General features: G+C 64.7%; 1 protein-coding gene and 2 non-coding genes across 3 annotated transcripts; all 3 read right to left on the bottom strand.

The window, feature by feature from the left end:
- Positions 1 to 540: 540 nt before the first annotated feature.
- On the bottom strand, positions 541 to 8,621 carry TBRG4 (transforming growth factor beta regulator 4). The gene is made up of 12 exons (XM_032875029.1): positions 8,514 to 8,621; positions 7,890 to 8,051; positions 6,938 to 7,425; positions 4,631 to 4,954; positions 3,989 to 4,160; positions 3,554 to 3,711; positions 2,930 to 3,049; positions 2,068 to 2,212; positions 1,552 to 1,797; positions 1,320 to 1,431; positions 1,115 to 1,229; positions 541 to 695 (listed from the first exon to the last, which is right to left on the bottom strand). Exons 2-12 carry the CDS (start codon positions 7,906 to 7,908, stop codon positions 594 to 596), a joined length of 2,001 nt encoding a protein of 666 aa, XP_032730920.1. The 5' UTR covers positions 7,909 to 8,051; positions 8,514 to 8,621; the 3' UTR covers positions 541 to 593.
- On the bottom strand, positions 3,810 to 3,943 carry LOC116877973. Its single transcript, XR_004384745.1, has one exon. It is a non-coding gene; the product is annotated as a small nucleolar RNA SNORA5 (small nucleolar RNA).
- Positions 4,318 to 4,454, bottom strand: LOC116877974. Its single transcript, XR_004384746.1, has one exon. It is a non-coding gene; the product is annotated as a small nucleolar RNA SNORA5 (small nucleolar RNA).
- Positions 8,622 to 16,015: the final 7,394 nt, after the last annotated feature.

Here is a 16,015-nt window from a genome sequence, read left to right as displayed (position 1 = left end):
TTGGGGCGCACAGGCCTGTGACCCCAAGAACCTCTGGCCTGGACGGGCGGGGAGGGGTCACGAGACCTGCTTTGTCTGCCGAGCACTGGTTCTGCTCCAGACCCAGCACCTCCTATCAGCGTGGCTTCTCAAGGATACCCACACTCGCCTGACACCCCAGGCAGGAGAGAACTTCCCAGGACGACTGCTCAGCACCCACACAACCAGCAGAACCCCGAGCCGGACCCCACACCCAGGGGCCTGTCTGGGAAGGTCCTCAGGGCCCCAGGGCCGGAAGCATCAGGCTCCACCTGCGTAGATGCACAGCGTGTGCAACAGGCAGCTGCGTGCGTGCCGACGGGGACCCCGGGGAAGGCAGAGGTGGGGACAGGCCAGTAGTGCGCAAAGCAGGGCAGAGACGGTGAAGGCAACAAAACCCGGGACGTCTCCTGGTGTTGAAAGCTGAAATCACAGGTTTATTGCCCGTAAGAGGCAGGCGCTGCAGGCCAGCACGCCCCTCTGGGCAAGCTCGTCCAGGCACGAGTGTCCAGTGGGCCCGGCCAGGCTTCGGAGAGCCCGGCCCCCCGCGAGCACAGTCCACGGCTCAGGACACATCACTTGGCCAGCTCCTCTGCCACAGCTTTTCGCATCTTGTCCTTCAGGTAGGCGCCTTTCTGCCACTCAGACTTGAGATCCAGCCACTCGTAGTACGGGACCTGCAGGGAGGGCATGGGGACCGCGGCTCTGCCCGCCGTTCTGCACCCGCACCCCTAGCCTCCCAAGCCCACGGAGCCGCAGGACTGTGGCCAGCGGGGAGGCCTCGCTTCCCTCAGTGCTCAGAGCTACAGCACCCTGACCCCTGGGCCAGGGATCCGGAAGGCTGCAGCGCCCGAAAACGGCTTTTTAATTTTTAAAAACCGTTGAAAACAGAAAAACATCCAAGACGTGAACGTGACAAAACCGTCCCCCAGTCTGCAAGGCCACCCTGCTCTCTGTGGCCGGCACGCAGACTGGGTCTATGAGGCCCTGAGTGGCTCCCAGAAGTTGTGGCCTTAAACATGACCTTCCAAGCTTCCCTTTCTCCCATGTGAGGGGGCCCCCGACGTGGCCGGCCCCCGGGCCCCACAGTACTCACGTCCACCACCAGGAAGCCAGCGGCCTGCACGTGGCGCCGGGCCAGCGCAAAGCGCCCCAGCAGGTCTCGGCTCCGGCTGCCGTAGCTGGGGAACTCCCAGCGCAGGAAGGCCAGCCTGGCAGGGAAGGGCGCGGGGCTCAGGGTGTGGGCTCCCGGGGCCCGCGGAGGGGGCAGGGAGCCCTGGAGTAGGCGTCTGGCTGCCTACCTCTTGGCTCCTGGGGGCGGCGGCTGGCTCCCGGATGGCGGGGTGAGATGAGGGGCCACAAAGTTCCTGAGGGGCAGGAACTGGCCGTCGGGGTCCAGCAGCACCTCAGCGTCTAGGAGGGGTGTGGGCGCACGTGTTGGGGACCGTCCCCGGGGGCGCAGGGCCCTCACCACAGAGGTCTGGAACGAGCAGCAGCCGCGTGGCCGTCAGCAGGGGGGTGTGGGGGGCTCACCCAGGACCCAGCCGTACTGCGTGGGCACCGCGAAGCTGCCCTTGTCGCTGCTCCCCAGCAGCCCCTTCAGCGTGTCCTGCAGCTCCTTCTGCAAGGGGGTCACCTTCCCATCGAGGGCGGACAGCCGGGGGAGCAGGGCCGCGGCCGGCAGACACGGGCCCGCGTACCCGGGGTGCTCCAGCCGCGCGCTGGCGTTCACGTGCAGCAGCTTCCTGAAGGTGCCCTGGTCTTTCGGGGACTTGGACTCTAAGGGAGAAGATGGCGTGAGAAGAGTGGATGGGCTGAGGGACACGCGGGCCAGGTGGGGGACAAGGGCACCCTGCCCCCACGCTGCTCCCCGAACCACATGTGCTATCAGGGAAGAGGGTCTGGGGGTCCCCCGAAGGGAGAGGGCAGAGGAACGGTGAACAACAGGTGAGCTGGGGGACCGCCTCTCCCCCGCCCTGGTGGAGGCGCGCAAAAGCAGGCACGTGCGGCGGCCGCGGGCTCGGGAGGAGGGGACGCCCCACCACTCACCTAGAAACTGGCCGTGCAGTTCAGGGCGCAGCACAGCCCGCAGATCTGCCTCCCGCGCCTGCCGCAGCACGCACAGCGCCCACACCACGTCCACCTGCAGGGCCGGGTGCAGCCCCGTCAGCTCGGAGTCCAGCTTCTCGTGAACCTGAGCGAGGACAGGGCGGGCAGAGGGGCTGCGCTCAGCGGCGGCCAGCATCCGGGCCGGCAGCGCTCAGGGCTCCGGAAGGACTTGGCCACCCCGAGGCCTGAAGAGCTACGGGGACCATCCTGCCCACGCTCCCGGCCAGGCTTGGGGCGGCCCCCGTCAAGAGTACCAGAAACCCTCCTCGGCACCTGCGCGACCTTCAGCTGGAGCTTCCCACAGCCCCTCCCAGCAGCAGGTCTCCCGTCACACGGGAGCAGGCCCCAGGCCGGGGAGGGGTTTCCGGCCTCGAGGGGCACTTGGAGACTATGGAAGGGGCCGCAGCGGGCCTGCTAGGGCGGTGCTGCAGAGGCCCAGGGTCAAAGCCGGCGCACACGCAGAACGGCTCACGCTGCGTGGATGCACACGTGACCCACGCGGCACGCAGCCCCGCCCGCAGCTCACAGCCACAGCGGGGCGTTAAGGAAACACCAGGATCGGAGCCCAGGGACCGCCTGGCCCTGACCGTGCGGCCGGCGAGGGGCCAGCCGACGCCTCCTGACCTGCAGCTGCTCTGGGCCACGGCAGGCGTGGGGACTGCGCGCCTTCTGCCCCAGGACAATGTGCGTCGTGTGGCTCTAGCCTGCTCCCCTCGCATCCCCAGGGCCCCCCCGCAGAATTCCAGCCCGGAGCTGCTCCCCAGGGCCCCGCAGCAGCCGGCGGGGGCCGCACAGACCGTACCAAGCTGAAGAACTGATCCTCCTGTTCCCCACGCTCTGGGCGGAAGTTGAGGTGCGCGAAGGCCAGAAGCACATTGCACAGGTGCGGCACCGGGACGGTCTGGGCTCTGTCCAAGACGTGCTGGGCCGGCCAGGCCAGGTGGGGCACAGTGTAAGACGGACCCAGCCCTTCCACCGCCCATGACCCCAGCCGTCCGGGGCCACCCAGACCTTCCCTGCCAGCGGCTGCCATCCCCAAAGGCTGGGGTCCCCAGGAGCCACCCAGCAGCGGCTCTGCAAGTGCTGCGGCCGCTCGGCACGGCCTCGAGCAGCTGCGGGCCGTGCACACAGACGCGTCTCTCCCCGCTGCTGCCCTGCGACCTGCGAGCGGATTCCAGCCTCGCCACCCACACAGCTCCTAGGACAGCCACCCGTGAGCATAAACTCCTCTGAGGCTGAGAACAGAAAACACAGTCCCCGCCCATGACGTCTGCTCCCCCGAATGACCCGAGGAGGAACCCCCTTACCAACCAGACAGACGGTCCGGCCAGCTGTGCCTCCTGGACGCAAGGGGCAGGGAACCCGCTCCAGGGGAGTCAGGCCCCACGGCGCCCAAGCCCAGGCCGCAGGGCTCTGCCCGGCTCACCTGCAGCATGGCCTCGAACAGAGGCCCACTGAGCCACTTGAGGAGGGCGAATGACTTGGCGCAGCGGGCCACCTCGCCGGACGTCAGGCTGGGCACGAGGGGCAGCAGGTCGGCGGCCAGGCGCTGGAACACCTGCGTCTGCTGGAAGCCGAGTTTGCCTTCGGGACAGAGCGAGCCCAGGGATCACCCTCGAGGGTCTACAGACCGCCCTGGGAGCCACCCGGCCACCCCAGCCTGGCCTTGAGGTCTGGGGATGAGGTGTCCGTGACCAACTTTATCCCTGAGGCCCAGCAGAGAGCACCAGGGCCCATGGGTCACTGTGTTTCTGTGGCAGCCTCTTGGCCAGCGCCGGCCACGGGACGGGCGGGCACCGAATTTGACGCAGCTGCGGCCAGAGCGCCCTTCTCCCCGCTGCTCCCGGCCGGAAGGGCTCACCGTAGGCGTACGCCAGGTCCAAGAGGACGCCTTTCGTCAGGGGGAAGGGCTTCTGCACCAGGTGGTAGGAGACGGCTCGCAGCAAGGGCACCGACCGCCGGTTCTGAGCGGCCAGCGTCACCAGCACCCTCCGCAGCTCCTCGGGCCCAAACTGTTCCACCAGCTCCAGGCACTGTCAATCACAGCCGCAGGGGTCAGCGGGGCGGCCGAGGCCAGGGCTCCTGCGCGGCCCCTGTGGGACAGCAACTGGGCCTGAGCTCACTAACCCCAGGCCCCAGCCGGGTGGGGCACGCCCCAGCTCCCACCCGGGGAAGCCCCAGGCCCGGGTGCCCTGTCTGCAGCCAGACTTATCCCCAGGTCCCAGCGCGGGGGGTCCGGGGCCCATGGGCTGCACGGCCTGCTGTAGCAGCCATCTAGGCCAGCGCCCGCTACGACGGCAACGGGGGCTGAATGTGACCAGACTGCGGGGGGGAGAAGGGGGGTGTGGCGCGGCACATCACTGGGACACGTGAGCCTGGAGTGGGTCCACCCGCCAGCCCAGGTCAGGCGCACACGGTGATTTTAGAGAAGACGAAGCACGCTGGGCTGGTAAGCGTGGCCACAGAGTGTGCCCACAGCCGCCCTGCGCCCCTGCTCCAGTACCTTGTCCTCCAGGCGGTTCATCAGTGGCTCCGAGAGGGGCCCCGCCTTCGCCATCAGGGCCACCACCGTGCGGCTGTCCTCGATCTCTGCCCAGCGCCGCTCCAGGCTCATAAGCAGCTCGGCCAGCAGCTCCTGGGAGCCCCGCTGCTGCATGTAGGTGGTGCTGGACTCCGCCAGGAAGGCCAAGTGCTTGTACCGGAGCCTGCGCAGGCGCCAGCGGACCTCCTGCTCCACCGAATGCAGCTGCTTGCAGGCCACGGGCAGCGCCAGCGCGTAGAGGCTCCGGAGCAGCCTCACGAGGGGTCCGTGCCAGACCGAGGCTATCTGGGCGGGGAGGACACGGGAAGTCACACCCGAGAACCCACCCGTCCGGAGCCAGCACGGCTCCCCGCCCACGGCCGGAAGGTGGGCACTTCCGGCAGCCTGCCCTGCTCCGCCAGCGGTCTGGGTCCCCTGCGAACACGAGCTCTGTGCGAGGAGGAAAACCCCCCAAGCTCCTCCAACGCAAATTCCACAGAGGCAGGCGGTTACAGAGACCCGGCCACGCATCTGTGTAGTGGGCACGCCGGACGAGCGCCCCACGCGCACGCAGACATGAACCCAGCAAGCTGCTGAGTCCAGCGGTCGGGGGAAGGCCTGCAGGGCTGACTCAGGCTCACTGCCCACCCGCTGGCTCCCTGGCTCGCAGCGACGGTAAGCAGTTAGCTGAGGGGAGCGAGCTGCCCCGCGGAGCACATCCAGGTGCCAGCGCCCTGCTGCCCCACCCTCCCATCCAGCCCCTGCTCCCCAGGGTGTGCGGCTGCAAAGCAGCCCTGGGATATGTGGGCAAGAGGAGGCCTGGCGACCCCACACCCCCAGGCACCAGGGACGAGGGGCTGGCTGTTCACGTGTCACCACCGCTGCCACCTCAGTGACCCACACCCCGTGAGGCTTCACACCGCAACACGTGGTGTCCCCAAGCCGAGGCAGTGGCACCAGCACCTCCCTCCTCCTCCTCGGGGGCTGTTTCTGACAAGGGGGACCCTGCTGATGTTTCCAGGCCTCAGGGATGTGCAGGGGCCCCTCTAGCCCAGCTCATGCCCTCGCAGAGGCAGTATGAGGCAGAGGGCCCCCAGGGAGCCAGCACGCAGGGGCTCAGGTGGGGTCCTGCCCACAGCACTGAGCCTCTAACTCAGCCCCACTGGTGGGGCCGCTCCCTTCCCCGGTGAAATGGGACTGCACAGAGGAAGCAGAGTGCAAACAGGGGAGCCGGGGAAGGGCTGGGGAGGCCAGCGAGTAGAAAATCTGAGTCCGTATCAGGAAGCGTGGTGCGGCACCTGTGTCTCCCGGAAGGCAGGAGAGCTTTTACAAGGAAGCTCGGTCACCACCTGCATTATACTTCGCTCCCACTTTGCTTTGGCTTATGGGTTTGTTCCGACATCTGCTCTCGTCCCCTGAAACACACTGCAGTTATCAGTGTGCGTGCAAAGCAGTAACTCCCGGGACCATAGTCGCAGAGCGAGGAGGAGGCTGGTAAGGGGTTACAAGCGACAGCATCAGAGAGAAGTGACCTTCTGCCGTGACCTCAGCGCGTGCACGTTTCACCGAGACGGAAAGCTCCGCACCTCCCTTACCAGGGAAGCGTTCCGGCATTTTCTCCGCGGGCCTATCTGGCTGTAAAACCAGCCTGCCACGCCCACTGCTTTCCCACACTGTAGTCGGAAACCCCACCCTTAACCTGTGACTCCCCTCCGCCTCGGCCTGACACCTGCACACCGGGCTCTGCAGCTCAGCGACCGAAGCAGGGCTTTCCTCCAGCATGGACCAGGGGAGGACTGTGGGCCGACGAGGCCACAGCCAAGAGCTGGTGTGTCGCCCCACCCCCGTGCCACAGACAAGTGCCCTCTGCACTTGTGTGTTAAGGATCTGACCAGCTGGATGACGGCTGTGCTCAGCCCAGCTCCCTGGCACCCTTCATCAGCCCCTAGCCTCCCCCATATCTCCTCCGGCTTTAGGGGCGTGCCCACCGCGAGCCAGACACTGAAGGGGAGCTACACAGATCAGGACTGCCTGCCCAGGGCAAAAGCACCCGGAAACGGAGAAGAACCAGCTCGCTTCCTGCGCATCCATGTCCCGTGTCCCATTTGCTGCTTGGCAGAGAAGGACAGCAAAATTCAGCTAAGGGGACCGTGCGGAGGAGTAACCAAAGGATGTGACGAGCTAGGCAAGCAACAGGGCTCCTGGCTACAGAAAGCGACTGACTGCTCTAGACTCCAGTGCCACTGTTTTCTGCCCGTTGAACCCTGAGAGAACATTCTAGAAACCCACCTGGCTGTTGACAAGCTGGAGAAGCTGCTGAAAGCGGGCATCCTGCGTGAGTGAGGCCTTGTGTTCCGGCTTGTCAGAGAGCAGGCGGGAAAGCTGGATGAGCATGAGGGCTGCGTGGTTCTCGTGCAGGTGGTGACCACCACTGACCAGCTCCAGGAGCTCCTCTGGCCGGGAGGCCTTCTCGATGAGCCGGTCCACCTCCTGCTGCTGCGGCCTGGCGCTGAACACGTGCTCCTTCTCTAGGAGCCCTGACAAGGAACGTGGGAAGTGCGAACTGGGCGAGGTAGCTGAGGAGGTCAGAGTCCCGCGGCCGACCTGGGCAAGTCTTAGTCGACCCACGGGAGCCACGGCAGGAGCCGCGGCAGGGGGCACAAGGGTGGCCTCCCTTAGGAGGCAAGCGCATCGCTTCACCAGGCGGGCTGCCATGGCGGCCGGGGGCTGGGGGCAGGGGCCGGCAGGTAAGACGGCTAGCACGTGGTTCCACAGCCCTGCAGAGTCAACAGAGAGAAAGCGGTGCTGGGCGAGCTCCCACTCCCGGACCCGAGAGCAGGACCCACGAAGGCACGGCCACCCTCCCCACCAGCCGGAACCTCTCCTCTCTGCCTGTCCCCGCATGAGCTGGTGCTTTCTGCAGCAAAAACCTCACAGACTTGGTTTCCGTGAAGGACGTGACTGAACACCAAAGCGCAGGGCGCCAGGGCTTGGGCCTCGGAGAGGCCGTCCCGGCAGCGCCTGGAGTCAGCTAGCTGAGCTGGACAATCCAGCCCCCGGCTGTCCAGGCCTCCCGGTGGGGCTGGCCCCGGGCCCCTCTCACTTCAAAGGCCCCGAGAGTTAGAAGAACTGACTTGGGGAGACGCAGGGGAAGACGTTTTCCACCGGACCGCGCCTGGAAAATCCACACCCCACAGCCTCCCGCCCCCCCCAGGCCCCGCTGTCCCCCGACGCCACAGACCCAGGAAATCACCCTTCATGCCTCCACGCCCAGGCGACACGTCAGCTCCTCCCAGGCTCCGTCGCACATCCCGCTGCTGCGGCCTCCGGCCGCTCGGACCGTCTCGCTCGGCGGGGCGACCCCGCGGCCGGCGCACGGCAGGTGCCCGGGCCTCCCCTCCTGCTAAAGCAGAGCGCGCGCTAGACTCCCAGCTGCCCGGAGCCTGGCCCCGGGCCGCACGCCTCCCTCGCTCGCCGGCGCACCGCAGGTGCGAGGCCTCGGGTCTCACCACCGCACAGCCCAGACTCCGAAAGACACGCGCCCGAAGGCGACGTCTCGCACCCCCGGCGCCCGCCGGCGGGGACGCCCCCCCAGGGAGTACAGCCCTGTGGCCTGGGGACCGAGCTGAGGTCCAGAGGGCCCGCTGGATCGGGCGAACACCAGCCCCGAAGCCCGGCCGTCGGGGGCAGACAGAAGAGCCGCACCCGGGCCCGCCGGCCACCACGCGGCATGGCGGCGGCAGAGCACGCACGCACCGGCCGGCCGGCCCCCCGCCTACAGCCGCGGGACCCCGACCCCCCGGTGCGCCCTCCAGCCCTCAGGACCCACGCCCAGAATCCTCCTCCCCACCCACGCCAGACATACGCTGCAGCCGCGAGAGCTGCCGCTGACCTCCATGTGCCCCCGTACCGTCCTCGGCTCACGCCGCGCGGCGCGCTCGCTACGTCACTTGGAGCGCCGCCGGAAACGAGCCTAGCCGAGGTCCGCCCGACCGGAAGTCGTGCCCACACCCTTTCCGGCAGGGTGCCATCTTTGCTGAGGGCGGACAGCCGGAAGTCACGCTAGCCACCGCCTCTCTGGCCGACTGCCATCTTTGCTGAGGGCACAACCTAGGAAATGGGAAGTAGCTGGGCGAGAGGCGAGTGCTGGGCAGTTCGGGAAAGATGGGAACCGGGAAGAATGAGGCCCCCGGGACCCGGGGGCTGACGGCCGGGCGTCCGCAGCCCCGCCCTGCATCCCGCCCTGGGTCCCGCGCGGAGGGGCTGCGGTGGAGCGGTTCCCACAGTGTCGTGCGGCCGTGCAGGCGCAGTGTGCCTGGTCCTGCGGGCGCTGTTCCCGCCGCGGCCGTGGGGCTCACGCACGTCGTCTCCGGCTCGCGGGTGCGGGCGTGTGGCTTTGGGAGGGCTGGAGGCGGGCCCCGCGCCCCTGAGGGCTGTGCGTGGTTACTGCCCCTTCCCGCCGCGCACTCCCCGCTGCGTGCGGTTCGCCCCGGGCTGTGGTCGTCGGGTGCGGCTGCGGGAGCGCGTCAGAGTCCGGCGCCTCTCCCCGGGGCGCTCCCCGCCCGCCTCGGTCTCTGCCGCCGGCCCACCCCTCGGGCGGGTCCCCGCGCTTTCCGACCGGCCGTGGGGCCGTCTGCCGGGTCCCCTTCTCCCCGGGGGCCGCCTGCGGGGTGTCCCCTTCCCTGGGAAGATTAACGGGGTCCTCCTCGCGCAGTCCTGTCGCTGCTCCTCCGTCCGCGCGTTGCCCGGAGGGCGCCCTGGCTCGCCCTGGAGAGCTGGCGCGGTGAGGGCAAATTCGGACCCCGCGCGTCTGAAAGGTCCTGTGTCCCCCACCCGCCGGCTGGCCGTGGTTAGAATCCGCTTCCTGCTGTCGCGGGCCGCCGCGGACCCTCCGGCCTCCTCGCTCCCCTGGTTCTGAGTCCCCAAGTGGCCTGTGGTGTCAGTCCTCCCCTCCCGCCCTCCCTCCACTGCCTTCCTTTCTTCTTTCTGTTCTCTCCCTCCTTCTGTCCTTTTTCTTATTTCTGTTTTAACTTCGAAAAGCTGGCTTTCCATTATGCCCGCAGGTCTGACATCTCCCGGCGCTGAGAGTCTCCGTGCCGGAGCCCCTGGTGGGCCCCGCCTGAAAGCCCCGTCCTCTGGCTGGGGTCCTTGTTTCCTGGGTTGGGCGTATCCTTTCCTTCACTTAATCTCTTTCCAAAATGCCCAGGATTGAATATTGGCTCTTTGAGTCTGGTTTCTGATTTTCCCTGTTTTTCCCGTCTTGTCTCATCTCAGCTTCTTTCCATCTCCTGATTTTTTGTTTCCTGAGAGTCCCCGCAGCGTCCGCTTCTGACTCTCCGAGGCCTGCTTTCTGCCGTCACACTTAGACTTACTGAGGTCTCCTTTTTAGCTTTGAATGTTCCTTTGTATGCTTTTTTTTTTTTCATGATTGTGATATTTTCTCTTATGGAAGGATTTTGGTGAAAGGAATTTTTTCCTCTAGGTTTTCCGTTTCCCTGTTCAGTTGCTGTTCTCTCTCTTGCGGTTATTATGCGTCCTGGTTTGGTTTCTGGCCTCAGTTGTCTACTCCATTGCTGGTGGGACTGCGGAACGGCGTGGCTGTTTTTAAAGTTTCACATTTTGTTACAAAACTAAACATACTCTTACCAAAGACAATGGACCTAATGGCTGTGTCCTCCCAGTTCATATGTCGAGACCTGACGTTCAAGGTGATGGTGTTAGGAGGTGGGGCCTTTGGGACGTGATTGGGTCATGAGACTGGAGGCCTCTTGGTGGGATTAGTGTCCTTAAAAGAGACCCCTGGGCACCTGGGTGACTCGGTTGGTTGAGCGTCTGACTCTTGGTTTTGGCTCAGGTCATGATCTCAGGGTCATGGGATTGAGCCCTGTGTAGTGGGGCCCCACGCTCAGCACGGAGTCTGCTTCCTCCCTCCTCTCAAGCTTGGGCTCTCTCTCTTAAAAAGAAAAAGAGACAGAGACCCCACAGAGCCCCTGGATTTCCACCATGTGAGAGCACAGCAGAAAGCCTGCATAGGGAAGACAGCTCTCCCCCGATCATCCCAGTGCCCCAGTCTCGCTCCTCCAGCCTCCAGAACTGTGAGAAACAGATTTCCGTTGCTCGTAAGGCACAGAGTGGATGATATTTTTGTGACAGGGGCCAGAACACACCCAGACGCCACGCAGGCCCACAGTCGTGCTGTTTGGTATTCCCCTGGAGAGCTGAGAACCCACATCCTCACGGAAACCTGCACATAGATGTTTCTAGAAGCTTCAGTCCTCGTTACCAAGACTTGGAAGCAACCAGGGCGCTCTTCAGGAGGGGGGTGGCCAAGCAAACTGTGGTCCACCCAGTTGGTGGGGTATTACGGAGCGCTAAAAAGAGTGAGCAGTCAAGCCTCGAGAGGACATGGAGGGACCTCGAATGCACGCTTCTAGGTGAAAGAAGCCTATTTGCAAATGTCGCATACTGTGTGATTCCAAACGTAGAACATTCTGGAAAAGGCAACACTCAGCACCGTGGAGAGGTCTGTGGTTGCCCAGGCTGGGGGTGGGAAGGATGAACAGGAAGAGTGTGGGATCTTTGGGGCAGTGAAACCATTCTGGGTGATACTATAACGGGTGGGTATCACACGTTTGTCCAAAGCCACCGGACATGCGCACCAAGAGGGAGCTGTCCCGTCAGCTGCGAGTGTACCCTTTGCTGGGGAAGGTTGATGGTGGTGGGAGGGTGTGCGTGTGTGTTGTGGGGACAAGAGGTAGATTTCACTGTTCTTGCTGGGAACCTAAAATCGCTCTAGAAAAGGAAGAATATTAAGAAAAAGCAACGAACAGCAAGTCATGCGGTGATAACGGGTGCGTCTCCAAACTAAGACGCAGCGTCAGAGCTCTTACACCTCCCTGGTAAACGGCAGCGGCCCCGTTGCAAACCAGTCACAGAGTGGGAGTAGGTTCTCTCCGAAGCCCCACCTGTGTCCAGTGAACGCGTGCGAGGATGCTCAGCGTCGCTGGCCCTCGGAAGGTGCCGCTCGCGGCCGCAGTGCGGTGCCCGTTTGCACCACTTTCATGGTGGCCGTGAAAACCCCCGCCGCAGAACCCGGGGGATGACCGGTGCTGGCGAGGGCGTGGGGAGCTCCGTGTGCTGAGCATAGCCGGTGGGCGTGTAACACGGTGTGGCTGCTTTGGAAAATGGGCAGTTTCTCGAAACAGTGTGACTCTTACGTGTACACCCCAAGAAAACGGAGAACGCATTCGTGCGACACTCGTGCACAAGCGCTCCCAGAAGGCCCCAACTAGACACGGTCCGGTGACCATCGGTGGATCAATGAGTGTCCCTGATGGGATGGTGGCAGCCAGAGCCCCTCGAGATGAGCCTTGAGGACGTGCTCGGTGGCAGAGTCCTGACAGGAGACGGTCCTGGACACGCAGTCCCCGTGCGCAGAAGTAGACGAGCGCTTGCCAGGGCCGGGGTCGTGGGGCTGGGATGGCTTTGGGCACTGGACACGCTCTGGATTGGGCAGATGCCCCGTTAGCTGAGAATACGAGGGGCCCCTGGGCTCTACAGGTTGAGGGGTGTACGTGTGTTCCGTGAATTGTCTCAGTAAAGCAGGTGCGTTGCACAAAGTGGGGGGCCCGTGGGAGGGGCCTCTGGCCCATGAGTGGGCTTCACCGTTAGGCCACGTTTAGGGCACCTGCCGTTGCTGTCTGTTTAGTTCCTTGGGCTGGTGGGACATCAGAGTGGTTGCCAGAGCTGCCATCGGGAGCCTGGGTAGGGGGACAGCTGGCCTGGGAAGCCGAGGGCATCAGGTCTGAGCATGCAGACCTTGCTGTGGCCACAGTCCCTGTCGCCATCGCTCTGGGAGGTGACGAGGGGGGCTTGCCTGGGGCCCACTGTCTGGGGACTCACCGGCCACAGCAGGGAGCCTGGCTTGCTCCCTTACTCCCCAGCCTGTTGGTGACTTGAGTGCAGAGTGGCCTTGGGGTTCCAGCCCGGTGCCTTCAGCAAGGTGCCTGGGCAGGACAGTGCCCTCCACGCAGTCTGCTCACAAGGCCCAGGGCGCCAGGCTGACAAGAAGGCCGGATGAGATGGGTTCGGCTCCCTTCGAGAGGGAGTGGGGGGGATGGCCGGGAGACCTCAGCCCACCCCGTCCGTCGCACTTGCTGGCAGTGGAGTGACAGAACCAGAGCAGTGAGCAGACCTGCCGCTGGAATCAGGACCCGCGGAGCTGGTGATGGTGGGGGCAGGGGTTAGACTTCGCCGGGCGGCTAGGGACGCGGCTGCTCAAACTGCCGACACGAGGGCCTTCCTGGGGGGGGGGCACGGCGTGGTGCTAGCCCCTGCGGGTCCTCTGCCAGGCTGGGTTTCCACCCCTCTGGTGTCCCCAGACCAGCCCCGGGGAAAACCCCCGAGGAGCTTCCTAGGCGGACTTGACCGCTTGTGTGTTGCTGGGGAATCCAGCGCCACCTTGGTGGCTAGTCGGGAACAGGTCTGGAAGCCGCTGCCTGGCCGCCTCCAGAGTTCTCCCCCGTGCCTCTTCTGTGCGTGAGTGTTGCCGTCTGCCGTAGTACATCTTAGCTGTGGCTGAGGTGCAGTGCTGTGTCCTTTGTAGCATCACAGAGCCTGGGCGTGAAAGACCCTCTCCCCGGACCTCCCCAGACCCCCAGGAGGGGGGGGGGAGAAAGAGGGGGAGGGAGGAGGAGGAGGAGGAGGAGGAGAGGAGGAGGAGGTCCTCACAACTTATACCACCTCCCCCTTCCTCCTCTTCCTCTCCTTTCTCTTTTCTCCACTCCTCCATCCCTCCCCTGTCCCATCCCTCCTGCTCACCCACCCTTCTGCGTTGCCCATCCTTCCGCCATGTCCACCAGGAAGTCCTTCAGCGCTTCCTGGGGCCGTGGGGTAAGTACAGTGTGTGGCGGGGCCTGGCCCCGGACGGTACTGATGCCCTCCCAACCTCTCCTGGCTCCGGCCCACCTGGGCTCCAGCACAGGGGCTCTCAGCTCAGAGGAGGAGGGGAAGAGGTGCTTCAGGGGGATGGAGCTGGGTGGCCTGGGCAGGAGGCTGGCAGGGTCTGGGAGCTCTGGGGTGGGCTGCCAGGAGCACGCGGTGGGGGGTGGTGGAGCAGGGAGAGGGTTTCCACCCCGATGGACATCCAGCTCCTGAAAGCTGTTTTAAGAGACCCTGTGGTAGGGAATCCTAGGTGTGGCGAGGCCCGCAGATCAGGAGATGAGTCCCTTCCCCCCGCCCCCTCCGCTCCCCGTCTTCTACAACACTGAGTGGAAACTGGACTCAAGTGATGGCACATCTCTGGCCAGGCCACCACGTGTGAGTGTTGTGGTCCCCTTGGGTTGCACTGGGACGCACAGCGCCCTGGGGGTCCTAGCAGGTGCGGTGCCAGGTTTGAACCCTTGGGTCTGTTGGGACGAGCTCTCCGCTGTGGGAGACGCTCCCCCTGGTGAGTGGTGAGCAGGTCTACGGGATGCTTTGAGGCTGTGACGTTTCTCCCAGTGGTTTCCCCGGCACCCGGTGCCACCGCATGGAGTGATGATGACTTTAGAGTTGTGGAAGTGGGCTTCCAGTCCTGTGCCCCCTCCCCCACTCCATGTTGACCAGCACTTTCTGTGAAGAGCTTCCTGTCTGCCACCGTCGCTGCTGGGGTCTAGTTGGTGGTGGCTGCAGGCAGGCGCTGCTTTTGACACATGGTGTCCCACGTGGCTTGGTCCCGTGTTCACTCAACTATGTCTCCAAGGAATTCTGGTTCCTTTTGCTGGAGAATGGTCCAGAAACAAAAGGCCACCAGTCGGTGCCCTCTTCTTGGATAATCTGTCCTCTCTCCCCAGCTCCTGACACGTCAGTGGGCACGTGGCAGGCTGTGGAGCGCGCACGAGCTGGGCCAGGCTGGCCGAAAGCTCCCACGCTGGCCGCACACCGGGTCGCCATCAAGAGCTCTGGTCTTTGGGGGCACCTGGGTGGCTCTGTGGGTTAAGTGTTTGCCTTCTGTTCAGGTCATGGTCCCGGAGTCCTGGGATTGAGTCCCGCATCCCTGCTCCTGCTCTCTCTCTCAAATAAGCAAATAAATAAATCTTAAAAAAATAAAGAACTCTGGTCTTTGTCCCCTCCCCGGAAGAGTGCTACAAAACCTTGCAATTCCCTGGGTGATATGAGTGTCCTGTGATATTTGCAAGGACTCCTTTCTTATACCTGAGTTTATGCTGATGCGGCTCTGGGGTCCTCGGTGGCACAGGACAGGCCAGCGGCCTGAGAGCCAGCCGTGAGGCTAGAGGGCAGGGGCTGAGTAGGTCAACAATGGCCCAGGGCTTCATCCTGTCCATGCAGCTTTGAGACCTCTCTGGGCACTGAAGCTCAGGGGGCTTCTGGGCTGGGGACACGTGGGTGTGTGGGGAGGTGGTGGCCCCCCAGCGGGGACACAGGCTCCCGTGTCCCCGCCCCCACGGTGCGGTCTGTATTTGGCTCTTTCTGGTCTGTGTCCTTTGTGAACAGACTGTGCGCTCAGACTTCTGTGGGTTGTCCTTACAACTTGGTGAGCCTGTGGGGTTCGTGGGAACCCCTGAATCCGGAGCTTAGTGAGGCAGGGAGCCGGTGGCCTCCGGAAATTCTGGGGGTGCTTGCCGTTGGGGCAGTCTGGTGGCAACCCCGGGGGCTTGCGTGTGTGCTGGGCGGGCGCGCTTCCCTGCAGGTCCTAGCGAGGCTGCCCAAGGCGCTGTGGGCACTGAGGCTCCCTGCGAGCACACCTGCCCTCCGCATCCGCCCCCCGATGGGGTCACACGCGTCTGCGCCCCGGTGGGGTCACACGCTGCCGTGGGGTGAAGCCCGTCGACGTCAGGGCCCCAGCCCTCCCTGCAGTCTTTGCTCTGCCCCCATCCCCACGCCAGCGACGCCTCTCAGCAGGGCCGGACCCCCGGGGCTGAGTGGGCAGCCTGGGAGCTCCCAGAGGCCTGTGTGCTTTGTCCCTCCTGGCGGGTGCCCCGGACAGACAGACAGACGGAGACGAGATGCGAAGTTACATGGGTTTTTATTGGCAGCGGGTGGGAAGCGTCTCGCACTCTCTGGATCGGGGGGATGAGGTTCTTGCCAAGCAGGCTCAGGCTGGTGGCTCCTGGCAGTGGGGGGGCTCCCGGGGAAGCCCCTCACTGGAGCGGCTCCTCTGCAGGCGACACGGAGGCCTCAGAGGAGCAGGACCCGACCCCAGGGGCTGCTCCACAGCCTTCCCGCCCCGGCCTTCCCCATGGCCCACAGGCGGGCGTGGGCACAGCGGACCAGGATCCACGTTTCCTGGCTCCGGCCCCAGACCTCCTCCCGCATTTGGGAGCCCAGCTGCCTCCCAAGGTTACATGGCAAGGTCACAGGCCCTCC

Source organism: Lontra canadensis, unplaced genomic scaffold (genome assembly GCF_010015895.1).
Source record: "Lontra canadensis isolate GAN:19392208 unplaced genomic scaffold, GSC_riverotter_1.0 scaffold54, whole genome shotgun sequence".
Lineage (NCBI taxonomy): Eukaryota > Metazoa > Chordata > Mammalia > Carnivora > Mustelidae > Lontra > Lontra canadensis.
The sequence above is the reverse complement of the archived record's forward strand: the minus strand, read 5'-3'. Positions and strand labels throughout refer to the sequence as shown.